We start from the raw sequence: 15,879 nt of genomic DNA on the forward strand, positions 1-15,879 counted from the left end.
AGATTGTTTATAATTTATAATTCATATTTTGGAAAGAAAAATAAATGGAGAGGGACTTTCAAAATCCTCCCGTAATCAATGCAATGATGTACTGGTAATTAAAACTGTATATCTTTACCGCCCCCCCCCCCCCCCCCCCCCGTTGTCAACAAAGGCGGTAAATCATAAATCATATATATTAGACTTTTTCAAAGTTTTCTTTTCATCAAACTCAGTTAACTGAGTTAATCATTAGGGCAGAACACCCTAACCCTCCTCAGAGTCACATTGATGTTCGGGACTTTTTTATTATTTTATTTTACAAATCACCCCAAAATAATAATATTGCTACTTTAGCTTACAAAGTACCAACAACAAAAATACGTCTAAAACATTTTAATTGTTCTTTATAAATGTTATTTTAGTTTTGTGAAATAGATACTTTGTAAACTAGTAACTTTTAGTAGTCATAGGCATGCGCGGATCTAGATAAGGGTCGGAGCCCCACCCCCACCCCTCTCTTGTAAAATTCACCACTATCAAATTCACAAAGCAAAATCGACGAAACCAGGTCTAGGACCCTTCTCTAAACAAAGTCACCCCCCTCGGAAAATTATCTGAACCCACACATGATAGGATTCTCATTCCAGGGTCGTCGGAAGGCATTTCATATTGGGACGGCGAATTTGATCGAAAAGAATTTGGGATGGGGAGAGCAACGGATTTGACTTCAAATATCCTACTACTAGTATATGTATTATTATTTAAGGTGTATTAAATTATATATGATATAGGGATATAATTGTAGAAAATAAAAATACTTAAATAGTTTCAGCACTTTATACTATAATATTCATATGCTCATACATTGTAATATTCTCCGATAACTGATTATATTTTAACTCACAACTTGTTATTTATCATAAAAGCTATAGAGTTCATACATGTACATATATATTCTATGTTTCCGAGTGTACATTGTAATAGGGTTTTTTTTCATAGCGAACCTATCTCATGTCAAATTAAAGTCATGTTAATTGTCAACAAAGTCAAGAACCGCTAGTTATATATAGACCTTTTTGTGCTTAAGGGGGTATGAGACCGCCTTTCCTGCTTCGACAACTTTTATTTTTTTTTTTTGGGGGGGGGGGTTACATTTCAACTCGGGTTCAGAATACAGACACCAGTCGTCTGGATGTTGTGGATGATGCTGTTGGTAATTTTTTCTCAGTACGCAACGATGATGATGTGCATTTGTTTCTACTTCCTTGAAGGGGTTGTAATGGTCGAATGTGAAGGTACACACAGCACTCATGAGTCCCGTTCTTGTTGGAAGCCTCTGCCTTTCCATGCAGGTCAGCGATCCAGTGCAGCCTCTGCTCCTGATGACCACGAAAGGCATTTCTGCTGTTTTGCCCAATTAAAGTAGTCTGTTGGAAACTTTCTGTCAGTTTGCTCTACAGTATGTAAAAGCTGTTAATTTAGCATAGGAATGACAAAATCCATGTTGTTGAAATGATGAAGTTGCCTCCCTTCGACTTGATGACTTTTTATCATTTAGACTAGTACTGATTCTCATCACTAATTTAGACATACAGTAGATTTTAAATTAATAAGGATGTAATTTTAAAATTTTGCATACAAAATGGCTTAAATCAAATTATTTTGATACCAATTAGGTGCGTGGATTTTAATATATGATTCATAACCCCACTGGCATATTACATGTAGTTACTTAAATATAGGTACAATTGCATGTAAGCTAATAATGTTAGTGATCTCGTTTGCAAAAGTTGAGTATGAACTAATTTTTTTATTAATGTCAGTTTGCAAAAATTGACGTTTGGTCTTCCTAATTTTTTTTCACTTTAAGATGCCCCCTACCAAGATGATAATAGTGCCCCCCCCCCCCCCCCCCCCCGTCGATAGACTATTTCTTCCTCTCTGATGCTGACGGTTAATTGTTGACCAAGATTTTTTTATGCACCCGGTATTTCACTAAGTTTGCTTAAATGCAGACTTGTTACCATTGTTGTGTGGCAGATATTTTGGTTTTAAGGTCAGAGAATTTTATATAACATTTTGAAATTCCATGAATTTGTTAATGGTTTACTACTACTCTGACAAGCTTTCTTGCAAAAAATTAGGATACCTTACCAGTTATTTCTACAAAATACTAGAAAATGTAATTTCCTATATAATCTTCTTGAATATATACTTGAATTGCTGATATGAAGATAAATAAAAAATAGTACAGCACAGCGAAATTCACTATTTTGGGCCGAGCTTTGAACTCATAACCTCTAGAACCTACGCCCCTGGCAGAGAGCTACCACGGCTCTAACCACTCCGCCTTCTAGGCGTATATCTATATACAAGTACATTTCAATCATTTTAAAAATTATTATAAAAATAATAATTTTCATTGAAACTCTTTTTTAATAGGGGATACCAAAAAGATGCTCGAGGAACGTGTTATCTGACCTTAAGCCACAGAAACGCCCTTTATTAATTTTTTTTTCAAATAGAGTGTAAAAATTATCTCCCAATTATATCAACTGCATGGGTTTAGAGAAATGGAATAGTAAATTATTAGTTTAATCATCATCTTTCCATATTCTAATCAATTCATTAGAATATATTCTTGCTAATGTACTCGGTCCAGAATTTATAATTTTGCACCTTAAATTGACATTTCATGATCAGTCATTTCAGCACATTTACTTGATATATGGGTAGAATCCAGCCTTTTTTTGAAAGCCTAAGTATCTTAAAACAAACACTTTTTTCATATTTCATATTTTCATATTTCACATGTATATTACTTGTTACAGACATCAAATTGCAGTCAAATCATCTCAGATATTATATTAGCCCACACTAACTGCACTTGCTGAGAGAGAGAGAGAGAGAGAGAGAGAGAGAGAGAGAGAGAGAGAGAGAGGAGAGAGAGAGAGAGAGCCTCATACCTCACTGCTCCAATGACCACAGATAGGCGTATATATTCAACGAATATTCAACGAAGACAAATTGGTACCAGCACTTATATGTACAAACTTTGTACTTTTATTTTATATGATATAATTCCCCCTCTCTTTTAAATAAAACTATACGTTAGCATGACAATTGGACAATTGCTGACCTTGCAGGTGCCACAGTTCTGACGCCATCGTGTGGTTGATGTCAAATTTAAAAGGCGAGTTGTTGATGAACACTACATTGATATCTTTGTTTAAAGTTTTATTTAAAAACAAAAAATCGTTAAGCATTCATAAGCAGTATCATGTATATCTATGTCAATATCTTCATTGTCTAAATACATTTTCAGAATCTTCAAATCAGTTCTGCAAAACCTCCATGATAAAAACACCAAGGGACAGAATATTCCACACAAAAGAATTCTATTAAGTTAAATCAGAAGATACAGGATTAGCAGGAAATCAAACATCTACTCTAATTCTAAAGGTTTAAAGGTAAGTCAAAACAATTGTCTCATTCAATGTGAATTCTGATTGGGATTGTTTAATGCGTCTGTTTTGCGACCGTGAGACAGTTGCTCAACCTGTCTCATGTAATCTTGCGACGTTTTACTATCATTGCACGAATTATCAGCCTCAATATGCCATGCTTTGCTACTAGTATATATAACCTGTTTCATATATTTTCTGTTTAAGAACAAAATTTACAATATACATTTATTGCATGATGGTGAGGGAAATACATGTATGAAGATTTCTTTCCTCAAGAAAAATCATATTTCCCGAGGACTTTGCCCGATAAAAAAAAATTTTTTTTCTAAAGAATAAATCTTCATATTCCCTGAACATTAATGCAATAAACGTTCTATTATACCAAGCAACATATGATTACACAAAATACGTTGATTTCTAATAATGTTTGACTTTTCAACAGTCGCAACATTAACGTCGTGATTGTTTGATTTCCCATGTAACTGTCTCACTCTTCTTTCATAAAATAGATAGTTAAAAAGAGAATCATAATGATTAAAATTGTTTGATTTATTAATAATCATATTTGTCTACATCGTATGCTCATATCGGCTTTTTCATTCTTATGATATCGCCTTGTCACCTGACTTTCTAGACCAATCAGATATAATAGAATAATCATATTGAGGTTTATAGGGCCTAATATTAAATGCTGCTGCATATCTGTATTTTTTCTCGCTTTCAACTATGCCTACTAAATATGGTCGGTGCATATACCCCCTCTGAATCGCACGATCATTCGTACCATGGAACGCATAATCGCACGTCCAATCACATCGGCGGACATTCAATCGTCCGATCACCTAGTCTCTCGCGTGTTCCTATCTTATTATCTTTCAGCAGTTGCTTTCATTGTACAATAGACGCATAGAGACGCAAGATATATCGCAAGATTCAATGCTTTTATATCGCACAACGCTCGCTTAGATCGTGCAAAATTCGTACGAATACTTTTTTCAAATGCGCTTATTTCGGCACCAATTAACGTTTGGTATCTAATTTTTTCGGTCGCACGAATATTTGGTCGCTTCTGCTCGTGCGCCAATTATGAAAGGGGCTTTATAGATACAGTAAAAAAAGTCACTTTATATACATCTAATAGAAAAAGGAGTTTGTCTATATGTAACGTACATGTACAGAGAATCACTTGATTTACATGTGATACATAAACACAGTTTGTTAACATATAATATATACACATGGTCAGTTTCCTTGGGACGTAATATCAATATAAAAGAACAATTTGTTCACATACAAAGATATGATACATAGACAAAGATTGAAGAAATGGAATGATTAACTCATGAAAACCTAACACAGATACAGTTAAACAGTTTATTTACATCTTGTAGACACGGTCAGTTTATGTGTGATACATTGAATTATCCACACACAGCGTGTTTATATCTAATACACACCATATGATGACATGTAATGTGTATAGTTGGTTTGCATTATATTTACACATCGTATGTAATATATCCATATACACTGTGTTTAAATATAATTAATACAGTTCATTGATTTACATGTAATATTTGATTTTCTTCACTTTACCTGAGGCACACTCAGCCACAAAGAGGTTGTCTCTGTTGTCCACACATAAATCCCATGGAACATGTAAATGACGGTTGTCAATGTAGCGGAGGAACTTTCCGTCCTGATCCAGGATGTGGATACGGTCGTTGTTATTGTCTGCTGCCAGGATCCGACCCTGGCTGTCTGTTGTGATGCCGTATGGTTTAAATGATCCTTTGGTAGTAGAGGGAGGACCAGTGTAGGTAAACCGGAGTTTCCCGGCCTGATTGACCACCACTACTGCACGGGCTATAAAGTCTGACACACAGATATCAAGGTTCCTGTTCTCACTGATGTATTTAATGTAACCAGATGAATAGAGCGGTTGTCCTTTGTCATCGTACTGAATACTTTGTTTCTCTGTGGAGCCAGAGTAACACACAACTTTTGTTTGTTTTATATCATCACTGTCCATGACAACCAGGAGGTCACCAGAGGAGGTACTACAGACACTCCAAGGTATCCACCCCTGTAGTCTGATCACTGTCTGTATCTGTGCATTCTTCACTATGTTCACAGTTCTATCATTGTAATCAGTATAAACTAGATCCCCACTCCTTGTTACTGCTATGTCATGTGGCCTGTTCCCTGACTTGGTTTGGATGGACTCCACTAGTTCCCCCTGAAGGTTGTAGAATTTCATCGTGTTGTCATCACCACTCGTCCAGATATCTGTATCATTAAGACACGCCACACTGTATAGATATTTAAACCCTGTGTCCAAAGTTGTGCTGATCTGGGGTACATCCATCAGTGACCGGTCTGGGGCAGAGGATTCGGCTCCCTGGGGCGGCATGCTGTAGTCTTGTTCCTCTGTTGTAAAAGATAATGCTGACAAAGAACCAAACTGTTCAATCAGCTGATCTGTGTGGATTTCCTGAGGCCTAAAGTTTGGTAAGGACACTTTGAGTTTAGGAGGCAATCTTCTAAATTCAGCAATTCTGGATTTGTACTCAGAGAAAAGGCAGACATCTTCGGAGCTAATTAGCTTCTTCAGTGCAGCAATGGTTTGTGTGATTTCAGAAATGGTGTCTGTGATTTCATCTTCTTGTTTATTTAGGACGATCAGGTGTTTGGATTCCATTTCCTCCACGTTAGATTTCAGGTTTGTGATAATGGTGTCTATTTCTCTGTGCCAGACTTCTCCTTGTTTGTCAATTGCTGCTTTCAATTTTCGGGAGTTTTTACTTAGATGAACTTTCTGTACTGGGATGTTGGAAGCTATATCTTCGTATTTAGAATGAATAAATTCTTCTAATTCTTGCAAATCTTTGTGTAAAACTTGTTTTTTGTTTTCAAACCACTGGAAAATGTCAATTTGTTTATGTCCTGAATGTTTTCCAGATGATACACACTCTGCACAAATAGGAATGTCACATTGTTCACAATGGAGTTCACATTGTTTAGTGGGGTGTTTCCTACATTTAGGATTGCTCAAAGTGATTATATATTGTTTACGTGACACCACTTTATGATCTTTAGAGGAATCAGATAAATGTTTCTTTACACAGTCTTTACACAGATGTATTTGACAAATTTTACAGTACATGGAGATCTCAGAGGTTTCACAAATAATGCAGCGTACAAGATCCTGAAGGTTGTATAGGTCATCCATGGTCAGGGAACAATTATAATTAAAATACTATGGATGGAAGTAGACCTGGAAAGTAAAATTCAGTCTGTATTAATGATGTATACATTTATATATCATCTTGATTTCATTTTTATTTCTATATATGTACGATCCCGAGATTCCATTTCATGCATTAAATTAACATTATTTGACAATGTGCATGGTCACCATATTTTAAATTTTTCTTGACCGTTTTTTATTATTAAGAAAACACAGTAAGAAAGTAAATTATAAAATTTACCTAACGCTACCCCATTGGTAAACTACAAATCTTCACGATCCAACAAGGCAGGATTCAGGTGTTTATTCTTTCTGGTTGGTTGCTACCTGTGCAAGATCACGTGATCGAATTGAATGACACTTGTATATACATGTACATGCATGTGTTTGGCCAGAATTGAGGTCACCCATTGTTGGGAGGTTTAAACAGATCTAACATTTTTTATCCCTGCTTAACCAAAGGCACCTGACATTATTTGTTTTTCTCATAATAAAAATATAAAACCTATACTTAATAATTATACCGTCAGGTGCCTGTGTGCTGAGCATATTCAATTCAGCTTTAAAAGGTAGGCTGTTTTTTTTTTAAGAAATAGATATTGTTTTTTTATGACTAGACTTCCTCTTATTCAATAAAAATTCCTCTGTTAAAGCTGATGTGGTGTAATGGTGCACACATTCCTTTGGGAATGAAGAGTGGGTTCAAATCCCATCATCAGCATACAAATGTAGAGAAAAAAAAGTACAGATTACATCCAGTCTCATGATTGTTTCTAAACTACTAGATGTGTCCTTAGTATCACCGCACAATTATTTCAGTTAAGTTTTCCAATACAAAATTTAAAAAAAGTATAATAAGTAAACATAGGTCTATCTGATTCGTGCATATAACACAGAAATCATTGTAAAAATATTTAGAGGTCATCTGAGTTACTCAGTACTCAGTAGACATTTGTTGCTATATCCCTTTAAGTCCATGCATAGCTGTGTAGCAGGTTAATTGTTTGCCATCAGTTGTGCATTCTTTGCTACATTGTAATACAATTGTAACTTCTTTTGAAAATTCTTGTCCAATGAAATAAAATTTGGTAAGAACCCGGCCTTATCCCCCACTCCCTTTTTCTTGAAATACCAAATTTACATGGTAAAGTTGCAGGAAATAGCATTTGAAACCCCATCTCTTCTTCCTATTGGTAAATAAGATTACTCGAAACACATCCACGCACCCACCCATCTTCGGTGAACAATTGCTGGTTTGACATATGTATGTAAACATATGTAGTGCCTATGGTTAATTCAGATTGAGCTCAGCTTGATATTTATAATGAATTAATTCTATCACTTTTAAATCTGGGGTCAGTGACCCTTCATAATTCAGTTCTGGCAAAATATAAAAAATATTACAAGTTGAATTAAAAATGATCAGTTTTTAAACATAGTAAATGAACGAGGCAGTACTGTATGAATCGAATTAAGTGAACACAATGAAATAACACTCTCATTTACATCCCTGCATTGATCCCCAGACCAATACTTGGGCCTCTGGAATGGGGTCAAAATTCAATAAAAGCAATAGAAAAAAATATTGTTGGAATCCTTCATCTTTCCTATCCATCAAACTGAAATCAGAGTAAAGGATAGAAAACCTATGGGTTAAAAATTCACACAAGAAATATTAATTTGAAGGAGGATATTTACCGTTACTTTAAATTAGTCCAAAAATTGGAATGTTTTTAATTTCATTATGTTCACTTTTGGACAATTTTGGACAACCATTAACTATCGTGAATAATGTTTAAATATTATAATTACATGTATTTTTCTCACAGCAATTGAAAAGAGTTATTGACTGATATTTACTATATCGACGCAAGTTCTAAAATTTTCTTGGATGTTATGACTTGTGAAAACAAAAACAATTTTAAAGATTGGTAACATTTTTTAATACATTATGCAAATTTGCATTACCCTTATTAAACATTTATTTTATAAAATCATGATTGTTTAATTATAAAAAAAACCCAGATTTTTTGTGAAATTAAATTATACAGTTGAATCACAGGGGCATCATATCCGCTCTACACTCTATGACATATATATATAAATCATTATTTATAGATATGTCATAGAATGTAGAGCGGATACGATGTCCCTGTGCCCTATCCAGGTATTGGTAGTTTTGTAAAATGTACCGTATTTTTGGGAAATGATGTTGATGCTTTTTCTCCCTGGCATATAGACTTCGCCCTAATCATTGCTTACGATTAACAGAAAATCGATATCACATGGTGAAAGTAAAATGAGAACCATTCAAAGGGTAATTAAGGGGAAAATATCGTTGGGTAGAAATTAAAACAAAATGATTTAATTTTATAACAGTATGCGTGTACAAGTTTACTTTCAAATATACTGCCTTTTATCTTTATCCTTGAAAACGTAATTTCTGAAGCTATGTCGTTTTAGCATGATGTCAATTATATAGATATCTTGCTCAAATTTAATGTTGGAAAACAACTAAAAAGTACTGAAAGATCTAAACTATTTACTAATAAAATTAAGGTTGCATGGGACACCTCAATGTTTTGACATATTGCTTATCGAAATAAACAATAAATTGAAGTGTAATTGTATAAGTAATTTCTTTCTCAATATTGTAACCTTAAAGCTCAGCTCAGTGGGTTAGATGGTTTACTACAAATCTCTAAGTCATGAGTTCGAATTCCGCTAGGGATGTTACATTTTTCACCTCTCCAAATATTTTCAAAAGCTCTTTTTTGGTTTGATATTGTAACATTTGAAAATTCTAAACCGGTGAAAGTACTTTAATTATAATGTACTTTAATCCTCAATGATATCGACAGATGACAAATACCACCTTAATATTTTTAAGACATTCATTAGTCTGACAATTATTTTTGGATCTGTCTACAAACTCTTTAGGTCAAAGATTGCACATTACGTGGACATAGCGACAGTGTTGACCAGCTGTGTTGCCATCCAAAGAATCCGGATCCGTTGGTGACAGCTAGTGGAGACAAGACAATACGAATCTGGGACGCCCGGACGAATCGTTCTGTGGCCACTGTCAATACTTAAGGTAAAACAACTGTTGATTCCATGGCCCAGGAATCATTGAGCTGTAGACATTGTCAATACTTACTTTGAGATAAAACAGCTGTTAACATGGTTAATACAAATGTACAGGGACTTTTGGACACTTCAATAAATGTATGTGAAATTCCATTGATTTTTGATAATTTTGTTATACATAACTGTAAATCAATATCTAAGGTGAAAACATAAACATCTGCTGGTCACCAGATGACAGCACTATAGCTGTGGGCAACAAGGACGATCTAATTACATTTATTGATGTCAGAAGTCACAGGTCAAAGGCCGATTGAGGTCAACGAGATCTGTTGGAACAATGACGGGGACCTGTTCTTCTTGACGAGTGGGCAAGGCAGCATAAACATACTGAGGTAGTTTTTAACCGGGTTTTCCAACGGAAAAATCCGGTTATTAAAATGGTGAAAATGGCGGGCGGCTGACAAAAGGGTACCCTCATTGTACGGATAACTCCTCCTACAGTTTTCAAGATAAGAAGTTGGTCTTATGCATATTAATTGTACATATATCAGAGGTGTGCATATTGGTAGGATTTTGAATTCTAATAATTTATCGAAAAAATACCAGCTTTTGAACTTCGTCATTTTTTGGCAAAATATTGCATATCGGGTAACCTCATTGTACGGATAACTCCTCCTACAGTTCTCAAGATAGGAAGTTGTTCTTTTGCAGATCAATTGTAATTATATTAGAGGTGTGCATATTGCTAGGATATTGATTTCTGATTATTAATGAAAAAAATACTAGCTTTTGAACTTAGTCATTTTTTGGCAAAATGTTGCATATAGGGTACTCCATTTCACTGGATACGGGTTGACATTGATTATGGATACAGTTCACATAAAAGAAAATCCGGTTTGCTGTCACATTGACAGCTTTTCACTTGTTAGACAGATCATTAGATGGAGCACAATACATTGCAGTATAATGAAGCATTAGTTAACAAATGGTTAGGTAATTGATTGCTATTACAGCTCAATGTAACGCAAAGTTTTTCATATTAATTGTGCATATTTATTTTACTCAATATCTTGTGCAGCAATTTGGTAATTTTAAATGCATTGAACTGTATGCAAATAGAAAACTTGTCATTGTCAGCTACCCAGATTTAAAACTCCAGTACATCTTGAATGCTCACCCTGCTAACTGTATCTGTATCGAGTTTGACCCCAAGGGAAAGTACTTTGCCACCGGTAGTGCGGACGCCTTAATCAGTATATGGGATGTAGCAGAGCTAGCCTGTATTAGGACCCTCTCCAGATATTAATAGTTGTGCGAAATATATTACATTTAAGATTCACTTCACAAGTACTGTACATTTTGTTGCATGTACATTTTAAAAATGGTGTTATTTCAGATCTACTACCAGCAAAATGTCTCTGTTTATATATTGATGTATGATAAGATTTAGAAAATGTATAGCTTTTTGAATTCTAAAGCTTAATAAAGATTCACTGATATCAAGTTTATTATGTAGTTTATGCATTTTATATGACATTGTTTAACATGCCTAAGAAATCATATATAAGCAATGAAATTTGGTGTCTGTTTCTTAAGAAGAATTTATAAGATTTGGAACCATCTTTTTATCACATAAACTCTACTTATCAAGAATCTCTTATTTTTGGTTGAATGATATTTCTGTTTTATTGCAATTAAAATTGCAATAAAATTAAGTTAAATTGAAAAAAACAGAGTCATGGACATTTGGTGTGCTGATTTCAGATTAAGAGGCCAGTCTGAGCTTCAGCCATGATGGCAAAATGTGGCCTCAGCATCAGAAGATCTGATTATATACATAGCAGAGGTTGACTCAGGTAAGAATGTTATAATAGATGTAATATGTGTGGTATGTTTATGTGTAACGCCATTTTACGTGCTTGAGTACCGGTAAGTCATATCAGTGTTCAGTGTAAAAAAAAAATGTAAATCCATACATGTACATGTACCGGTAGTAGTATTTATCAATTAACATCATGAATACATGTACTTGGTGTTTTATGAAAGTTTAAAAAAAACATATTCTGCAATAATAATTACTAGTTATCAGCTGGGTGATTCAGTACTCCTTCTGTTGAAATATTTATACAAATTCCTGACTTGAACATGCATGGTAATGCATGCTTTTCTTTCTAAAACATTCATCATTTTCTCTTTTTATTGATACATAGATATTGTAACAAAAGAGAGAGAGAGAGAGAGAGAGAGAGAGAGAGAGAGAGAGAGAGAGAGAGAGAGAGGCTTACAGATAATAGCAATTGTCTTTTATTAGTTTATAGATACACATGCAGTAAGTTTCATAGAAAGCATGCCTACACTGTGGTCTATTTCTGTGCGTGTTTACAGTGTCACTGGGCGAGGCCGTTTACCTGGAATACGCCCGTCTACTGGCCAACCTAGGACTGAGGGCACCTGCCGAGTTCTACTGCCAAAAAGCCGGTGATAAGGGGAGGCAATTCAAAGAGGAAGTTCGCATTCTCTTTAACTAAAATGTGTACCATGTCTGTGAATGATGGAAAGACGAGACATAAATGTATGAACTGTCAATAATTAAGAGAAAGTGAAATGATTGTCCATGTTAATTGACAGGGATACAGAGAATATTTTCAATAAACGGTACAAAAAGAACAGGTAAAATGATGGCATTGTTTTTAACCTTTATTGCAGTGAACACAATGAAAAGACGTGGAACAATTTGTATGCATGTATTCTTGATTTATTATTTCTTCAAAGCTACAAAAAGATAATAAATTGATCATTTAGTCATTATCTTTTCATTTAATTGCAATTACTATTTACAACAGTCTCTAAAAGAAAGGAAAAGGTATGATTACCTTAAATTCCTTCCATCATAGTATTGCTAATAATATTGTTACTTAATGTAATATGAAATGTTATAAAATTGTAAGAAATGTCTGCTTTATTAATTACATCTAACCTACTAAATATCTTTATTTGAATATTCATGATAAACCAGATTTAATGGTTTATATTTATGTGGGTTTTTTTAAAATTACATCTTACCACCTAAGATGCAGGGGATGTTCTATTAATACAAGAGTCAAAATGATGTTTGAGTTTATGAGAATATCATAGCAAAATGGTTTTAAGTTTTAAATATTTTTCTGCATCATACACATATTTTAATTCTGAGACTAATTATAAAGACAAGTAAATATATCTGTAATTGCCATGGTGTATCTTAGAAGTTCAAGAAGGTTCAAGTTTAGCAACCATTCAAACTGACTGTTTTTAGCCAGAATTACCCAAACTTGAATTTGACAGTGGATTCCATAGCTTCAGCGACAATGCCATCATCAATTCAGTGGCTCCGTTTCTCCTAACTCCAGTGCCGTTGAACAATTGCAACAGAAGTTTTTTGAGTAATCCCGAATGAAAAACGAATGTTCTAACTTTGATGATCTGGTGTGTGTACGAGTCCATCATGGATAGTTGTTCAAAACCCTGTGAGTGACATTTTAGAGGCCAGGACCGTTTCGTCTGCTGAAATTGTGTCGTCTGCTGTCAAGATTAAACCCACCAAACATCAATGTCCTGTGTGCGGGAAGACCTACAGAGGAAACACCAACTTGAACTATCACATGGCTACCCACACCGGCATCCGGCCTCACAAATGTTCAATCTGCGGCAAGGCCGTTACCCAGAAGTCCACTCTGCGCACACACTTTCGGATTCACATTGACGAGAAACCGTACAAGTGTCGGACTTGCACCCGTGCATTTGCGAACTTCTCCACCTGCATGAAGCACGAGCGGACCGACAGCGTGGAGAAGCCCTACGCATGCCCAAAGTGTGGAAAGTGTTTTGCCCAATCGGAAAATATGTTCCGACATTGGCAGACACACAGTAAAAACAAAAATTCCACAAAAATGGTTAAATACATTATAGAATACATTTAAAAAGTGCCAATATTTCATTCTGAATCTCTTGTGTTGTTTTCATAGATTTTGTTATTACTGCATGAAGTCAGTATTGTTCATTATTTTCAATGTATATGATTGTATTGCATTATGTTTTATGCATTTTACCATGTGGAAAGTTCAGGTAAATGAATATAATAATACTTCTAATTGTGTTTGACTGTTATGTATTTTGTAAAAAAAAAAATTCAAGATTTTCATTTATTAAAAAAATAAATGTTCTATTGATTTATTTATTTAAACAATATTTTATTCAATATAATATATTAAATGGGATTTGGCAGCAGACACCCTTTAATGTATAGTAATAAAATGATATGGGGTCTTTTAAATTAATCTTTAAAAGAATTAAACAACTATTAGTGATATGGTCCCTAATGGCCCTATCAAATGAACATCATCAATTTACAGTGTGTTAATCTTTGCTTTCTTTGTCAGATATACCTGTGAAATATTTTCATAATTTTCATTTTGATTCATAAGCCCACAATTCTGAAAAATACATAAACAATTAAAATTTCCTTTTTCAACCATTTTTGCCTTTTAGCGTAAAACGGCTTGTTTTCAAACAATTTTGTTTTACTGAAGACATCGAGCGATTGCTAGAAAAACAGTATTATCATTGCTTATATTCAGTAGTATATTCTTGCTATATAACTCTTTATTACATACTTAGTAATAAAAACAGGTTTTTGGCATATGTGATACAGATGACATCACACAACTCATATCGGCCTCCGGGGCTGATACAGGTTATCAGCCCTAGGGCTGATACGGATCCGTATCACACCCCTTGCGGAACTCTGCCTTGTATCCGTTTCGGCATTTGTGCATGTTTACAGATGAAAAATCAAACTTTTCTTGCAGTCGACATTTTTTAATGCAGTTAAAAACTTCTAGCTTTGGAGCATTTAATTTTGAAAACACGAGGAAATTAGGGTTCTGTAGCTACGTGTTTGGTAAAACAATAAGATCTCATATTTTTATTTAATATAATTAACAGATTACTTTTAAATAATATGTAAATGTATATAGTACATGCACTTGTAATTGTGTTTGACTGTTATGTATTTTGTAAAAAGACATCATTTCAAGATTTTCATTTATTAAAAAAATAAATGTTCTATTCATACATTAATAGTTGTTGGTTTATTTTGTAAAGCATGCATAAACACTTTTTTGAAACAACAATTAAGTAAAACGGATATTTATCTTTACAAAATATATTAAGACCTAAAACATGTACATATTCAATATCAATGAACATTTTAGAAGTAAAAAGTATGAGAAATTTTGAAAAAAAATCCATTATTAGAATAAAACAAAAATTCATTTGAATGTGACATTTTTCCATACAGATCTACCCTCGGCCAAGAATTATCCCTAGACCTTCTACGGGTTCACTGCTTACTGAGGGGTTCTTATACCATTGTACTTTTGTGCAGTCAATCTTCGAGTTATCCGCCCTCTAATGTTAGTAAAAAGATATGTGGTCTTCTAAGTTAATGTTAGAAATAAAGGACCATATGTGATATGGGCCTTTAATGGCCCAATAAAATGAACATCATCAATTTACAGTGTGATAATCTTTGCTTCCTTTGTCAGATATACATGTGAAGTATTTTCATAATTTTCATTTTGATTCATAAGATCCGTATTTTGAAAAATGACATAAAAGATTTTTTTTCTTTTCCCACCATTTTTGCATTTTAGCGTTAAACGGCTTTTTTTCAAGCAGTTTTGTTTTACTGAAGACATCGAGCGATTGCTTGAAAAATAGTATTATCATAATTATTATATAGTTCTTTGACATAAAGAAACTTAATACATGACTGTGTATATATATTACTGTGCCAGTGTGGGAGGATCCGTATTTGGGGGGGGGGGGGGGGGGGGCGTCGATCTTTCAATATATGTAAATGCTTTTTGTTTCAGATGGGGGGGGGGTGGGGTTGGAGGCGTTCGTTTTTCAAAATGTCAAAAAAGTAAATTGAATTTATTTTAAAATAAATTATGGTACTCCCTTGGTGTTTCTACCCCGTCTGTTATGTGTTTATAACGCTTTTAGTGCGTTGACAGCCATCGGACACAACTATACTAATAGGACTGT

The 15,879-nt window shown here is 34.2% G+C and overlaps 2 protein-coding genes and 1 pseudogene across 3 annotated transcripts in view; 2 read left to right on the forward strand and 1 right to left on the reverse strand.

Moving 5' to 3' along the window:
• Positions 1–15,879, forward strand: part of LOC128162609 (zinc finger protein 300-like) — a 292,098-nt gene that overhangs the window by 181,629 nt on the left and 94,590 nt on the right. The window lies entirely within an intron of this gene.
• LOC128163190 (uncharacterized) lies at positions 5,014–6,681 on the reverse strand. Its single transcript, XM_052826719.1, has one exon. It carries the CDS (start codon positions 6,679–6,681, stop codon positions 5,014–5,016), a length of 1,668 nt encoding a protein of 555 aa, XP_052682679.1.
• On the forward strand, positions 8,846–13,901 carry LOC128163191 (uncharacterized; annotated as a pseudogene).

This window comes from Crassostrea angulata, chromosome 9, assembly GCF_025612915.1.
Source record: "Crassostrea angulata isolate pt1a10 chromosome 9, ASM2561291v2, whole genome shotgun sequence".
Classification (NCBI taxonomy): domain Eukaryota; kingdom Metazoa; phylum Mollusca; class Bivalvia; order Ostreida; family Ostreidae; genus Magallana; species Magallana angulata.

Excerpts from the sequence above, each read along its gene's own strand:
- LOC128163190 (XM_052826719.1), bottom strand. The coding sequence starts at position 6,681 with ATGGATGACCTATACAACCTTCAGGATCTTGTACGCTGCATTATTTGT.